This window comes from Notothenia rossii (genome assembly GCF_949606895.1).
Source record: "Notothenia rossii genome assembly, chromosome: 12".
NCBI lineage: Eukaryota > Metazoa > Chordata > Actinopteri > Perciformes > Nototheniidae > Notothenia > Notothenia rossii.
In genome coordinates, this window is record NC_136911.1 from 19,822,427 (window position 1) to 19,839,016 (window position 16,590).

Sequence of the window (16,590 nt, forward strand, 5' to 3'; positions counted from 1 at the left end):
ATGTCCTCTGACCAACTCAGTGCTGAACGTTGACCTTTTGAGCGATTCATGTCGATCTGACATCAGTTCTGCCCACGAAACCATAGGAAACGCTTTATGTCATCGAACGAATTATGATGCACGTGTCAATCAAGCTTCATTGTCAAACACAGGCTCCCCTCCTCTGCACTCGGCTTTGTTCTTTAATTCAATTGAATTCAGTAGCGGATTAGACCTTAATCCAATAAACAGAGATTAAGTCTGTGCGTTCATTTTCAACAAGGCTAAAGGAATAAGTTACGGGAAGAATCACATCACACTCGCAGTAGGACTCTCATCACAGTGAAAAGCAAGAGTTGTTTTGTGTCTCTTCAAAAAGACTTCCTATACACTTCCTACTTGGCTTTGTATTTGTAATTGGCATGTTTGAGCTGCTCTGCTGGACGGCAATGCAATAAACCTCTTACATTTCTGTGGTAGATTTGATCTTGATGTGGAGTTTGATTTAACTAGTACACATATAAATGCAAATTAATGTAACTTTGTTATTGTGTTTGAGTTGATATGCGGTCAGATACTAATGAAGGATAAACATTGAGGTTAAGGTCTTAAAGTGGACCTATCATGCTATATTGGAAACATATATTGTAGGGCCATACCTCTACAAAACATGTCTGTGAAGTTTTTTTCTTCAAAATACCAAACAGATCAGCCATTGTAGCCATGCCTCATACTGCTCAGACCCCTCTTTTGCAGCCCTGTTAGAGAAACACGGATTTTGGGTCCTTAGCTTGAAAAAAAAAAGGAGGCGGAGCTAATGCCTGATCAGAATTCTACCGGAGATAAAGTTAAATTCTGCTGTGATAAAACACCATCCTGTTCTAAACCACATCAAGGATTATTTCTGAAACAGTATGGAGCTCAAATGCTTTTTCTCTTGCAGGTTTATCACAATGTGAGTTCCTTTTTTTTATTTCCTGCTTTTTAAACACACGTGCTCTCCAGTACAGGTTAGCTCTGTGTGTTAGCGAGGCTTGCTAATGTAAACAAAGACGAGATTACGTTCAAAACACATCAGGCATTGTTTCTGATAGCAACTCTCTGTGGGTCCACCATCAGAAATTACTTAATATCGGCAGCAAATCTGTATCCGCTCGCTGTACCCCTGTTTTAAAAAGATTTGGGTATGGAGGAAAAGAGAAAGGGTTTTATTTGATGACGCTGCGTGAGGTCCCTGACGCACCGAGGACATATTTATGTATAAGAGACATCAAAAAGTGCATTTTGCATGATAGGTCCCCTTTAAAAGAAAGTTTTAATGGTAATTTAATCATCAGTTTGAAGAGAAACTAAACCCACAATGACTTTATTATATTGCTTAATAACGGAGAATCCATTTAGGTTGTTCTGTATGTATAATTCTATAATAACTCTGCTTTGTGCGTCAGAGCAGCAGCTTGTTCTCCTCTCATGAATAATTGAGTGGCAGCTGTCTGTTGTAACCATAGACTCCATTAGGTCCGCTGTGTTTCCTCTGTGTGACCACTTTCACAAAACTCTTTCACTATCAATCCTTAGATCAGTGTCACTCTCCTCGTTCGCTGGTTTGGTTTTTAGATGTAATTTCAGTCATTGGAACTAACTGATTGATTTCTACAGTTAGAAGATGACATTGTTTTGGTCATGAGACAATTAATTGAATTGGAAAGAGGAAGTAAAAACTTGTGGTTGAACTTTTCATACTCGAATGTTGAAAGTACTTAGTATGGCTAACAGATTGACAGATTGGTGGCTTTGGGGGGTCACAAGTCAAAAAGGATTGGGGGTACTAGCTTAATGACCAATGTTTTGTAAATCTGATCAATACCAGTTTTCTGTGGAAAGCTCTTAATGACACTTAACACCCAGAATTCCCCCTAAATCATTACCGTCGCCAAGGAGGTTATTTTTTATTCAGTCCATCTGCGGGATTATGGAGAAACTGAATACCGAATACTGTATAAGTGTTGCAGTACTACTGGTACTGAATCTGTTTATAAACTTCCTTTTCCAATCCCTTGTTATTTGCTCAATGGATAAAGTCAAAAGCAGTGCACCCCATTATGCTTCATTTACAAATCCATGTGTTAAAAACATGAATTGCAAATACTCAATATTAAAGAACTCTAATCAGATGAGTATATGACCTTGGACCTCTTCCCACATTTTTTCTGTTGACATCAGTGTGCTTGAGAACATTGCCAAAACAGCAGAAAAAGTCTTGGTGTCCAAAGACTTAATTCTGCAGAGACAGGATGAGTTATCCAAACATGACGGCCCATTCAGTCCAATTCAAAGCGTGTCTCTCAGTATTAGAAGTCTCTAATGCTTCTTGTGTCAGAGCCCATACTGCAGTGCATCCTTCTGCACTCTTTCTCCTGCTTGGGTCGGCATTCTGATACTTAACCTCGTACTTGCTCATGAAATGGTTGTGTACGGAAAAATGTCATTTTGGGCCAAAGTGTGTTATGTCATCTGCTTTGGTCACTTTGCCAAAGTGACCTCACAGCTAAGCTAAGTGCGGTTCCTGGAGTCTTAGATAAAGACTTTTATTTTCCATTACCTTATCAGCATTGCTGTTTGAAACTCCAAAAGGATTTGAATTAACTATAAAATAATCTGTGTACATTGAGGTTTCACATTCAGGGACTCCCACCACCTCCCCTCCCTGTCCTACGTTACTCCAAGTAGCCTCCAGAAAAGAGATCAGGTTTCTCTTTCCATCCTCCTCTCTGCTGAGATGCGAGACAATAGGCGACAATTTAGGGATGACCTCAGAGGAGGGAAGAGGGGAAGTGATGGAGGGAGCAGTGGAAGTTTAAGGTGAGACAGAAGGAGAGCAACGCGAAAAGGGACGAGGAGTCAAAACAGATTCTATACTTCAAGACACTAAAGGTAAGCTTTGTATACATCTGTGGCTTGTTTAGGACAGCATGAATAATTGATTCTGCCAGATGTCACTCACTGTTACACAAAGAAGCCATCAGATGAGTTTGAGGTGTCTTTTCTGCATCTGGACCGGTGGAGTTTTGATTCCAGGTGTGGTAAGGTAAAGGCTGGGCCACAGCAGAATGAAGAATACTGTGTCCCGGAGCAGAGAAAGATAAGCTGTGTTGGTGTGTGTTCATCTGCACGGTGTGTATCTGCGTGATGTTTGAACTCAGCGGCCCCCAGCCGGCACAATAGCCAGCTGTCCCCGGGGCCCTGACACATCAGCGTGATCGCAGCAACCCACGGCCACATTCCCTCCAGGCTGGTTGTGGGTGGCGTCTGCAGGAGGAACGCTCTGTGCAGCCTTAGGATACAGAGAGAGAGGCGAGGCAGAGGAAAATCTAGATGCCTCTAAAGACAGGTATTGTTTGTGTGTTTTTATAGCAAGTGTTGTTAAAGTAGGAGTCTGCATTATTGTCCAAGCCAAGGTGTGCCAGTCAGGAAGTTCTTCGACTACTATTGCTTTTTGCCTCGTGACAGACAACAGTCATTATGCCAGTGTCCACTAGAGGTCTTCATCTGTCAAACATAAACATACTGTAGGTTGAAAGAACTAGGGTTGTGATAATTCTTTGGAGTACGGTCTCATAAACCAATATATATAATATTATTGTTCTACAACCCCAATCAAGAGATAGTTTTCTGACTGTGTGTGTTGATGACTTGTCGTTCACTGATTTGTTTGATTTGATGATTTCAATCGGATATTTGACTTTTTAATACTTCAAAATAAGTGGTAGACGTATTCCAGTTCACTTTTCCTGTGTTTGGGGTTCTGGCTCATAAATCCATGACCTGAGAGTGTGTGTGTAGGAGGGTTTACTTTAAAAGCTTGTGTGTGTGTGTGTGTGTGTGTGTGTGTGTGTGTGTGTGTGTGTGTGTGTGTGTGTGTGTGTGTGTGTGTGTGTGTGTGTGTGTGTGTGTGTGTGTGTGTGTGTGTGTGTGTGTGTGTGTGTGTGTGTGTGTGTGTGTGTGTGTGTGTGTGTGTGTGTGTGTGTGTGTGTGTGTGTGTGTGTGTGTGTGTGTGTGTGTGTGTGTGTGTGTGTGTGTGTGTGTGTGTGTGTGTGTGTGTGTGTGTGTGTGTGTGTGTGTGTGTGTGTGTGTGTGTGTGTGTGTGTGTGTTGTCTTTACTCTGTCTGGGACTTAAGTAACCCCCTCAGGTCACAGGCAGTTCATCTTCAAGTTCAACACTGCACTTTTAAAGCTACCCGGTATGGTGAAATTGCACTATACTGAGACGCTGCACAGAAGAGCTGGGTACATTTAATACAATTGTTGTTTGTCAAGACATTGTTCCACAGCGATGCCTCGAATATGACATATTTGATTTGTCCCTGGTTGTCCTGAAACAACAGATGCAGCTCAATCTTTTTTTAATGACGTAAAGACGAATCATTAATTGTCCTATTTGTAAGTAAGTTTTAAATATTGCCATTCTTGTTTAATACAAGATGGCAAATTACAATGCAGAAATACAGTGGATGGAATCTAAATATTTTATTCTAATGAAAGTTGCTTGGTCAGAAGTGCAGGCCCCGCCTCCTGCAGGTGATAATAACATGGACCAATAGGCAGGCTTGGATAGCTTAAGAGTCATAGTGCTGTGCCTCAACCAGCCGCCTCACTATCTGCTAAAAAAAGGTGCTACGTTAAGCCTTTAAGCTTCTTTAAGACACGCAACTCTAATTCATTAGCAGGAAATAACACCGGCCTATCGGGAAACGGAGCACGTCTGCACAAACCAATCACTGCTGTTCTTCTGGTTTAGCCCCGCCCTATGCGAGTGTATTTTTCCTTATCCTGAAGAATTGATGAATGCAGTGTTGTGAGTCCTCTTAATCTGAAGTGACTTTTGACAGTGATTGATTTGATCATTTGCGTTCATTTTCCATAATTAGTTATCAGTATTTGCCATTAAAAAATGTATTTAGACCAGAAAGAGAACGTTATACGGTTAGAGTAGGACTATAGAGATGAAATGTCATCCTAAACACTGTATGATCAAGAATGGCAGTTTGATTGGCACCCCCCCTGGTGCCATGTCCTTCCTAATGTGATTTGAGTTAGCTTGCATTAAGGTTACGTGCCCTCGCCTGGAGTTGTCATGTGCTCTGCCTGGAGTCGCAGCTCTGTATTTATAGCAGGGCTTTCTTAATGTCCTCCCTTGTTATTGAGACACAGAGTTCGCTGTGTACCTGCTGTTTTGAGTCTGGATTATTTCCTGTCTACGGCAGAAGGAACACATCTTAAACATGAAGTGAAAAGTTCTGCTTCTTCCTACCTTCTTCTTCCCTGTTATCTGGCTTTGTGTTTGGCCCAGTGCAGGTGGATAAAGAAAGGGGAGGATCTGTAATTTAAGACATGGAGCTCTTAGCGAGCACGGTTGACGGCCACAGAAGATAAACACAGAGACAAAGGCAGAAGAGTGCAGAGGGAAGCCACGGACATGTAGAATCAGGGAAGAGGAGACTCTCCGGCTGAGTGTATGAACTCTGTGGTTATGTGTGTGAGTGTGTGTGTGTGGGACGCCATGGGAGCTGTGCTGAGCTGGTTTGCCGCTCGCCTTTTTGCCTTGGTGCTGCACACAGCTGATGCACTGAAGCGCTGGAGAGTGAGTAAAATGTTGACATGGATTATGTGTGTGTGCGCACACTGCTTTTGAGAGGGAGAACAACCTGTTGCTTGTGACCTAAACTCCAGCTCTTAGCAACAACAATATGCAGAACATTTGTTTCTTTTACAAAACAGTGTCCCTCGTAAGAAGTTTCTGCCAAGACATTTTGTATATCTTATTTTTTGACTTTCGTATCTATACGGTGTTATTGGTTTCATCAAAATATGAGTGTTGTCCTATGGTTTGTATCACAAAAACATTTATTGGAAGAAAGTCTAATGGGAATGGAGGCTAACGCTAGCAGTTTAGAAGTGGAAAATAACTTGGTGTTAACCAATGCTGCTAATTGTAGATGTGGAAATCTTGTGTTGACGCCCACAGGCTATGCAATATGACATTCTCCAGTTATTAATGCTGCACAGAACTTCACAGTGTGTCTCCTTGCAACTCTGGCTCTAGTCAATAGATGTCATAGGAAACAGTCAGGCTGCTGTTTCCTCATATCGGTCCATATGCACAATAGCTAAAGTATCATCATATACAACTCATTTTTGTGTGGGAATGCAAGTTTCAGTTAGACTTTAACACATTTCATTTGCTTTACCAATTCAAACTGAAGTTATTAACATTTTACCTGCTTTAATAAATTGTGACATAATAGAAATAGCTAAGACTAAATGCGACACAACACGACTTCAGTCGGATTTGTACCTGGCTTTAGGACTTGTTGACCTGCTGTTCTGGTTGACTGACTCTTAGTATTAAAATCAATAGTTTACATATTGCTTTCTAAAAGACAGCCTGTTGCTGTTTGAGGATCGGCTTTAAGATTCTTATAGCCTTGTGCTAAACCACCTGTTGCTCCTCTGCTGATTTCTATCTCACCCCCTTCTTCTTTCTTTCTGCCTCCACAGCCCCAGGAAGCCCTTGAACAGTCCCCCCACCCCTCTGAAGGACTAGGCTTAGAGGAAGGGGATTTGGGTGCTGACTCCCAGGAATGGTGCAATAGGGGCACAGGAGGGGGGGACACATCGGATGAGTATTGTGACTCCCGCTCACGGCACAGCGACACCCTGTCAGATTTGAGTCCGGATGGGGAGGACTCTGTGGATGCCCTGCTGGGACTGGAGGGTGCGTGCCTTAGTCGGAGAGCAACAGTCAGCACCTTCCGCACTGGGCGGAGAAAAGCCAGACGGAGAGAGGTGGTGACAGCAAAAGAGGAACGCAGAGATGCACAGACAGAGACTTATGTGGGACGATTTAGATGTAGCAGGAGGAAAAGCCCAGAGAACCACGTGGAACCTAATATTCCCACGAAGCTCAGGCCTTCAGACCTGTGTCATCCTTATACAGAGGAACTAGGCTTGCAACGGGAACAGTCCACTTTACAGGCAACTCAAGTCAAGGACAGCACGGAGCCATACAGTTTACATGTACAAAGCCAACACAACACAGACACCTTTGACAAGAAGGTAAATAGTCCACCAGACACTCAGGAAGTGAAGTTGCATGCACAACCCGAAGAAAGCAACAGACTGAGTGAATCCACAGAAACATGCACGATACACATAGATACCACGGAGGGTAGGGTTGTGGACACACAACAACAGCAGATCACACATGAACACAACACAAGGTTACAGACAGAAAGAGAGAGATTAGAAGTCTGTAATGTTCAGGAAGTAGAGAATATTGAACTACTCAGCACTTACTCTGTCGAGAAAAATACACATTTAAGTAGATGCAGTAGTGACTGTAATGATAGACCTCACAGACACAGAGAACATGTAGAACAGCAGGGTGTAATTAATGAAGACAAAGACGTACAGGCTCTTAAAGCGCACAAAGACGAAGGGGACTTGTGTAAGAGTGTGGGCGCACATTATAATGCAACCTATAACAGAATAGAGAGTAATTGTAATGACATAACATGCATAGCTGATACACATTTGACAGATCTGAAAGATACTCAAACACTCTCTGAACCAGAGACAGACTCTCAGTTAAGTGCAAAAACTGTTGGTGCAAGTCCAAACGTCACAGAAGCACATGGCACAAAGAAAAATAGTGCATTAGAAAAGCTCACAGACACAATCAATACCGTTAATATATTGGCCCACAATGTAGATGTTTGCTGTTCACGAACTGTGTGTGAGGAGAGACCGGCAGAGATCCGCCCTCAGGTTTGTAATAGTGAAACAAAGCCTCAGGATAAGGCAAAGGTGTCGGGTGTCTGCCTTCAGGCGGGGCAGTTTGGGCGTGCACCACCTGGGACAGTAAATGAAATATGTTCATCCATCACATTCTCTGCAGAGACCTCAAACTCTTTTACTTTGGACACCTGTTCTGCTGAATTAACCTCGGTCCCAAAGTCTTCTACTGTAGCTTCACCTGTCCAAACAGATCAAAAACAACGTCGACCGGGTCGAACCCAGGGTTTGATCCCTAATCTCTTGGATCAGGGGGTATTTACAATAGAAATACCCCCTCATAGGCAGCTCAAATCTGCGAACAAGCTTCTGGAGAAGTCACAGTCAGGCTCTGTAGAACCAGGAGCTGACTCAACTAAAATCCCATCTTACATTTGTCAGGATTCTGATGAATGTCTGCCTCATCAAACATTCTCCGAACATCTGCTGTTTTGTTCTGGCAACCAAGGAGCAGAGGAATCCTCCCGTTTGTTGTCAGAGAACTTTGGAGGAGAGAGAAGGAGGGAAGGATCACCCTGCTCGCTTCTCCACCAAAGCAAGGAGCAAAAGGTGGAGGGCGGTCACGCTTATCATGAACAAAGTGTTGTGGGCAGTGTCCATCTTCCACAGTTTGGCCCAACAGAGCACGTTGAGCAAAGACTAGATCCAAAAGCAACTGTCAGTGATCCAGAAGCCTGCTTTACTTTAGGAAAAACATCAACCTGTCTACCTGCTACTGAGTCCCCTCATGATATTAGCAGAGAACACCACCGGGTCAATTCCCTAAAAACTACAGTCAGCACACTTTCTAGTCATTGTAACCAGCAGCTGCGTAAGATCCCTGAACCTCCCAATAGCCTGAACGCCTCTTTCTCTCTCCTCTCAGACTCCAACAATAACACCGAGGCCAGTACAAAAGGGGTCGGAAGAGGGGAGGGCTCAGTCTGTTTCTCACGGGGAGCCCACTACAAAAGTAATGAGAGAATATTTTGTCCTGTCGTTGAACCATCAATGAATGCAACCAATAACCCTTTAGGAAATGTAGCCAAGACCCAGGAACATTTTGAGGTGTTCCAGTCTTCTCTGGACTACAGAAGCAATTGCAGTAGTGAAGAGACTGAATCTGTGCTAGGGAAAAACATTTCTATCCACAGCCATTCAAGACTGGCTCATACAGAGGGAACTAAACCAGAGACGAGTGATGAGGGTAATACTGCCGAAAGACACGAAGGTCTTGAGCCCTTAGGGTCAAGTTCAGACAGCCTATTAATGGACAGTGCATTTAGCCATCACAGATTATCTAACAGAGGAAAGGGCAGCTTATCCGAACCATTAAAGGAATGTTCACCGGCTGAGGGGTTTAGAGACCACACACAGGTCACATTGTCAGCTCCACAGCAGGAGGTCAGGGTGAGGTACACACACCCTGACGTCGGCCATAACCTGCTCCCTGTCAGCAGTTTAGAGCCAATTCTGGAGGCTGAGCGATCACTGGAATATTGTGGCACAGCAGAGGATGACTTTAAAATAGAAACAAAGGAAGAATATGAGCTCATGAGGCCTTCAGAGGTCATGAGGCCTACAGAGGTCATGAGGCCTACAGAGGTCATGAGGCCTACAGAGCTCATGAGGCCTACAGAGGAAGTTAGGGCTAACCTTTCAGGGTTCATATCCAGTCCCCAACACCAGCCTGAAATAGAAGAAGAATCGTTTACTTCTGCTGAATCAGAAGCTGACGTGAGCCCAGCAACATCTTTTCTGCATGGTAGTGGCGGACCTAAGACTTCTGCCTATGATGCTGTGTCTTACACCTCAGCTAGCAGCACCTGCGATGAGTTTGAGGATCCCGTTTCTCCTTTAGACAGAAATTCCAACCATGACAAAATGACCAAGAGGAGCAAATCAAAAGGCAGCCAGGCAGGAAATAAAAGCTCTAAGTTTTCTGTATTTGCAAAAATGCCTTCTTTTAGGAAGTCTAAGGGCTCAAAAGGTGCAACAGGTGAGGAGATAACCCCGGAGTCATCTGATTGCGGAGGCGAGGGCCTTCTGTCTGAGCAAGGGCCACATAGGGAGAACTCAGACGATGAGGTTTTCGTGAAAGGCAACGTGCTTAACCAAACAGTGTCCTCAATGCATTATGAGATGGAAGAAGAGGACTCTGGCTTTTTCCCCTCTTCTCCCCAAACTCGCCATGTACGACAGGGGAGTAATGGGGAGGGAAACGGAGGACCGAGCCCAGACAACCCCCTCCTCAGTCTTGCCCAGGCCCCCAATGGGCAGACGTACAAGAGGAGCAAGAGCAATGACAGTTTAAACATCCGCATGCGCTTTGCACAAGCACACAAGTCTCTCTCCAGCCTGTTTGAGTCCCGTTCTTTGGATAAGGACAATGAGGAGCAGGCCACTGTGGGCACTGATGTGGATTCTGGTTTAGCCAAACAAACCTCGAGGAGGCTAAAAAAGGCCAGGGAGGCTGAGCTGCTGAAAAGAGCCATTTCAGTGCCAGAGGGGGAATGTACCAGCACAGCTTCTGGGCCGAGCTGTGAAGACATAACGTCTTCTCCTGTCCTGGACAGGCTCAGCAGTCCTGGGTCTCCCACATCCCCCGGAGCCCGCCGCCATACTGATCCCACCTCTAAGCAGGAAGTTCGCTGGGAAGCGAGTGGAAATGAAACCCCCCATGGCTGTAAATCTGAAGGCCAGAGAAGGAAGTTATCACCAAATGGTGAACCTACCACTGAGTCGGGCCTTCCTCTCTTTCTAGATGACTCGTCAGTCTCACAGCCAGTCAGCACCAGCCCTGTCTCACCTTTAAGCTCCTCACTAGCCACCCTTACTCAGCAGATTTCACCAGCCTGGACCAAGCCCCACCCAGGGGTCAGTGAGAGTTTGACTAAAGGACCCTTACGGCCAATGAGCCCCAAACCCAACAGTCCCAGGCCGACAGCTCAGCGTAAAATCTTTAGCTACTCTCACTCAGCGAGGGCCAGTTCTGCCTGTCCTTTCCTTCTGAGCCAGTCGGTCAGTGTGGAGGGATTAACAGACCCCCCGGAGAGACCTAAGACCCTAAAACCTTCAGCTAGCCCTGTGGGGGTCAGCCTCAGCCCTGTGGATGCAGCCGAAGGCAGAATAGACAGCCAGTCACAAATCAGCTCCATTGGCTCTATCAACGAATTAGAGGTAAGAAAAGTCTGTTTGTCATGCAGATTTTTGTAACATTTGAAAAGAAATGTGTGACATCTTTATACAGAAATGTTATATAATCTAAATATATTGTGTTGCATTGTTGGAGAAGCCTGTGACCTAAGATTTTCAACTACATAATTACTCTGTAGCTATGTTAGTTTGACAATAAAGAACCTTGAACCTTAAGTACCAAGGTTTGTCTGGGGTTCAATTGTGTGTATGTGTAAAAATACCCTTCCTTTTTAAATGTTAACGTCACTTTAAAACTGTATCGATGAACCGGTCCTTGTTAAGGTCTCAATTAAGATGCCAGTAGGGTTCCAGCTCCCTGGGAAAAGTGTTTCATCCCTGCCTCCAACGCACCCTCACTAACTCTGGCTTGGAATGAATAGAAAAATAGAGCAACACCAGTTAATCTCTTACTCTGCAGACGGTGGTGTTAGTGTGTGTGGGACTCAGGGTGGTTGCCAGTGTATCTACTAGATCTGTCAGTATCTGGGTTGGGGACAGAGAACAAGTCCTTCTTTGTGGCTCTCCACGATCTAAATGAAGAGGAGGAGAGAAACAGCAGAGTCAACTCTTTTTTCCCCCCTCAGCCCCCGAGCAGTGCGGTAGATTTCCATACTGTCAGTTACACGGTCACCATCGGCCCACCGCCCTGCCAGTTCCTACAATAGTCCTGTGATACAAAGCCAGTAGGAAAACTGGAGGACTAGCCCCACCTTGTGGCATCCTCCCACTTGAATTCAATCTAATTCACCATAGCCATGTTTAGGCTGATCCCAGTCGATGGTTATGGGCTTGGGTCACCAACTTTCTTTTTTCCAGTAGTTTGGAGCTGGATATTTTATTTGGTTAAAAGTGTAGAATCCTATGAAACCGGATATTTTGGAGTCTGGATGGCACACATAATATCTATGGAAACACATGAAGAAAATGCAGTTAAAGGACACAAAGGAGGTGAAGGGGAATACAACTGCATATTTGAACAGCATTTTGAATTAATACATTTAATTTCATTGTTTACTTCGCCAAATGACGACACAATGCAAATACGATTTTGGTTAGTTTCTCAAAAATCTAGAGTTATAAGCAGCAGTTGAAAAGGTGAATGTGACTAACCAGTAAACTGTGCACTTAAAAGGGAACACCAAACAGTGGTCGCCCTCGCAGCCTGTCCAGAACAAGAAGGCTGTTGGAGGTGAAGAGCGAGGTGAAGAGCGAGGGGACGCCCTCTGTGGTTCTCAGTGGGCTGAGGACAGGCTGCTGGGTGGGCGTGGTCCGTGACGGAGGTGGCCAGCACCGAAGGAGAAGTTTTTTAGACGACCACTGGATCGAAGAACAAAAGAGAAACAAACGCAAACTGGCCAGAGCCATCCGGGGGAGCCTGGGCCAGCTCCACACGCTGCTGTCTGAAGACATGGACAAAGTAAGAAGAGGCCACAGCGCCTCCAGCCGCCGAAGCAAAGATCCGAACCTTGGAAGTCTTTGTTACACTCCTCTCTTCTCCTGTTTCTGAGTTTCCGTTCCTCCTGGACAGTCTGCTCCTGTCTGATGGCTTCGTATCGTGGATATGAAGCCTATCGTCACTTTACTATCTGCTACTACATTTCCACTCTTCTGCACATTCACGCATGCCTTTTCTTTTATTCTTTTCTTACTTTTCTGCAATTTCTTGATAGTTTTTTTTTTTACGGGCTCATGTCCGCCTCGCAGGTAAACAAATGTTGGTGATGTGAGTGATTTGAAAGTAGTCCTCTTGTTATTCCCACAGACTGATGCTGGAGAGAGCTTGGGTCCCATTGAGGCTTTCCGTGGGATGCCCCTGAAATCCCACTGCTTCTCTCAGAGCACCCCCATCGGTCTGGACTGCCTCGGCTGGAGAAGACACATCTCCTACTTCTGTAAGTAGTACCCTCTCTGACTAAGTCCTCTGCATTTAACACTTCCTCTCCAGATTCACCTCGGGTTGGTGAATACACAGGAACATATGAACCTTGTGACATTTTGGTTACCTTATTATCTCCCCAAAAAGATGTTGGAACACATCCGCATGCGCTCCGTATTGCTTGTTCATAGATAACTGTCCATAATGTATGTGCTGTTCTTAGTGTCATATGACAGTGCAATGTTTTGTAGTTGAGGCACAGAACCGGTGCAGTTCCTTATTCCACCTGCTGGCTGCAGTAAGCTCTCACTGTAACATTTATCAGTTACCATACAGATATAATCAATTCTAATATGCCATCAGATTCTCCTTTCTTCAAACCCAACTTTTGACCAGAGAGAAGAAAGACAACATCATTTTAGACCATATTACTGGAAATCAGGCGACATAGATATTTATGGCAGGGTGTTAAACAACTACTAAATATATCACTTGTAGTTGGATATATCTGGCCAAATGTGACTAGGCAGCAGATCTCAAAGTGAGGTCAGTGGTCGTGCTGCAGATGTCGTCAGTATAATTAGATTAAGCGGACTTATTTCAATTGTCTTCTGAATCATGAGACGAGTGCAGGGTGGGCATGAGAATAAGACCGCACACAGAGACACTTTAATCTTTCTACGCAGTGCTATGCATTATCATTGTGAACCCCAGCAGAGCAGAACTAATCTCCACAGTGATATATCTCTTTTTTTCTCATGTAATCCTCTTTTAAGGTGGTTTCATTAGTCTGGAATCTAATACCACCCGTAGGAATGAACGCTTGATCTACAAAAATGCAGACATTCCACTGTTAGGTCAGCACTGTTAGCCTCGGGCGCATAGCTTTAGATTTAGCCGATCATTGAGCGTGATTCCACTATGACAAGGCTTCATGTGCAACGCTGGCTTTGGACCGCATATTATATATATACTGCGGATAAAGTTTTATTGTAACGGTTCGACTATAGTTGCTGGGGTGCCAGTCAGGTCAGACCTGACAATTTATAGTTAAGATCAAGTCAAACCCTACAACGGGTACATGCCCCTCTTAACCAGTACAATATTTCTGTATTTTTAATAGTAAATTAACACCTTTGAACAAAAACACACAACACATGAATATATTATATACTATATACTATATTCAATAGTTCAAGAACAGTGAGTCCCATGTGAATGAAAAAGTATAATCCATATAGTTCATGAAAAATAGTCCAACAAAAACAATAGTCCACATAGCGTATTAGTTTCAGTTCAGTTCACCAACCACAGAAAACACAAATCGTTTAACTTCCCCCTACACGACACTTTCAGATTATGAGCCCTTTTCAAAATATATATTCTGTTTTTTTGTGTCATATGCTTGATCTACAAAAATGCAGATATTCCACTGTTAGGTCAGCACTGTTAGCCTCGAGTGCATAGCTTTAGATTTAGCCGATCATTGAGATTATTTGTCAAGAATTGGGGATCATGCAGAATATACTGTAATGGTATTTCTTTGCAAGAAAGTAGATCCAGGTTCTGTGCATTTTCCAAACTAACACAGTTTATACAAATTGATTAAACCTCCCGTGTATTGGGATGGAGACAGACATTCTTGATAAGCATAATTAAAATAAAATGCCAATATTTAATTGTACCGCCTCTTGAAGCTGATTGAAGGCTAATATACTTAATTGAAAACATTTGTTGGTGAAGCCTCCGAGTGTGTCACAACATTTGCTTCAAATGGCTGGTGTCATTTATCTGTTTAATCATCATTATATATATTATCCTGTAGATTCAGCATGTTAAACAGCATTTACATAATACATTTATTAATATATTCATCAATCATGAAAGTCCCAGAGCCAATATGGATGAAAATAACCAGAAACATAATCTGAAAATCTGCTCTGTAACTCACTGTAGAATTGAAAACCAATAGAGACTGTGCAGTGTGTGTATAGTGTGTGTGTGTTTGTTGTTGTGTGTTCGGGAGGGTGGAGGAAAGGGGGGAGGAGTGAGCGAGGGAGAGGGCTGGCTGTTTTCATCTCCACCTTAGTGGATACTGCACCATTAGTGAGCCGTTTACGCTGCAGGAACCCCCCTGAAGGACCCCCACTGATGTCAGCCTGGAGAGAGGGAGCGCGAGAGAGAGAGGCTGTCGTTGCATGAGAGCGATCCAGAGCAAAGAGGTGGAGGAGAGCAGCGCTGCTACAGCCGGCTGTGAATGGGAGGAGGAAGCAGCAAGTTGACAGCTGAAGCTTACCTCAGCGTATAGTGCCGCAGATACCCTCCGCCTCCCCTTCCTCCTCTGCGCTCTCGCCCTGGGGATAAACCACCTGCTCAGCCTGTCTTGCCTCTTCTTCATTCCCACTTACTTCTTCACTGCCCACTGCCGTCTTCCCCCTTGTTGTCGTCCACCCTGATCGGGATGCGGACCCAGCAGGGCTCTGGAGGGGGCGTGCCCCTGCCCGGGGGCAGCTGTGGCAGCAGCGGCAGCTTGGGGCTGTCTCCGGGCTCCGACTCGGACGGAGGGAGCCCCACAGCCGGGGTGGTGGACAGCATGTTGGACGCAGAGCTCGGGGTGGGTGGATGTATGGGTGGACGCGGAGGTAGCTTGGGTGGAACTCTGAGGGGGGTCCTGTCTCGCTATTGGAGCTTGGAGAGTCTGCACTCCACCACAGGTAAGTGCCTGATGCAGACCCCTCTGGAAATCCCTCAATTCCTCTGAGCGTTGTAATCTGTCATCACATATAAAGAATCTTTTATCATACACATGATGAGACCACACATGCTCACAAGCAGACTGGCACACTGCCATGGGGAGAGTGTGTTGTTCAAGGTTGGACTGGATGTACCCTGTGTGTTTGTGTGTGTGTGCGTGTGAGCGTCATGCCAGCCGTTGAGCTGACACTCTGTCAGCGAGGGGCTATGTTGACGTGTTTGGGTGGGCCTTGGCTTTCTAGGAATGCAGAGAGAGCCAGAAAACACCATCAGTCTTATGGTCTTGCTTACTGATTTCAGTCTGTGTATTTCTCTGCTAAACACACAGCTCATAGATTGTGTGTGTGCACTCGAGGTGGCCTTCAGATTGAACATGCGATCTGATTCTCCACCCTCAACTCTCTCGGGCTTAGGTATCATTATACGTTTTTCAAAAATCAGTGCTTAGAAAACCTTGTTTCGGATCATTGGGCTGTTATTTTTTGAAAATGACAGCACATGACAGGAGAAAGAGGAAGAATGACAGGCAAAGTGTCAATGAGTCAAACCATCAATGGTGATCGTATGGCCAGTGTTTGTATCTTTTGCAGACACTTAATATCTGTAGACAACATTTGAAAATGAAAAGAATGTAGTATATGCAGGTTTTCTTAATACTGTATTCAGGGTATGTGTTGCTGTCCAGGCAGTGGGGACTACACTTTTTTTCTTGGTCTTCTATGTGCTTCTAGAAAGATGCAATGTAGGAAATGTCATATTGTAAGATTTGGAATATTGCAATTTTTGGCTGTGGTTTTAGTTTCAATCTTTGCTCACGAACACTAGCTGCACGCTTGTTAGTGTTATAATGTCTTGTAACAATGTATATGTCCTTGTCTCAAGCCCTCTTATTTACACACATCTCAAAATTGACGTACAAATGGGGCTTTCGCTCGCCGCCTGCCTATATT

At 44.5% G+C, this 16,590-nt stretch overlaps 1 protein-coding gene across 5 annotated transcripts in view; it reads left to right on the forward strand.

Annotated features, from left to right (window-relative positions):
• LOC307026136 (uncharacterized protein) overlaps positions 1–12,927 on the forward strand; it is a 31,634-nt gene extending 18,707 nt beyond the window's left edge. For 3 of the 5 annotated variants that reach the window (XM_079661289.1, XM_079661292.1, XM_079661291.1), the window contains 3 exons: positions 6,538–10,992; positions 12,143–12,427; positions 12,773–12,927. In XM_079661289.1, coding sequence (XP_079517415.1) covers positions 6,538–10,992; positions 12,143–12,427; positions 12,773–12,910 — 4,878 coding nt within the window. In that variant the 3' untranslated portion in view covers positions 12,911–12,927. Of the gene's footprint in view, positions 1–5,250; positions 5,621–6,537; positions 10,993–12,142; positions 12,428–12,772 lie in introns of those variants that run through there. The other 2 variants (XM_079661290.1, XM_079661293.1) reach the window with 2 other exon arrangements.
• The last annotated feature ends 3,663 nt before the right edge of the window (positions 12,928–16,590 follow it).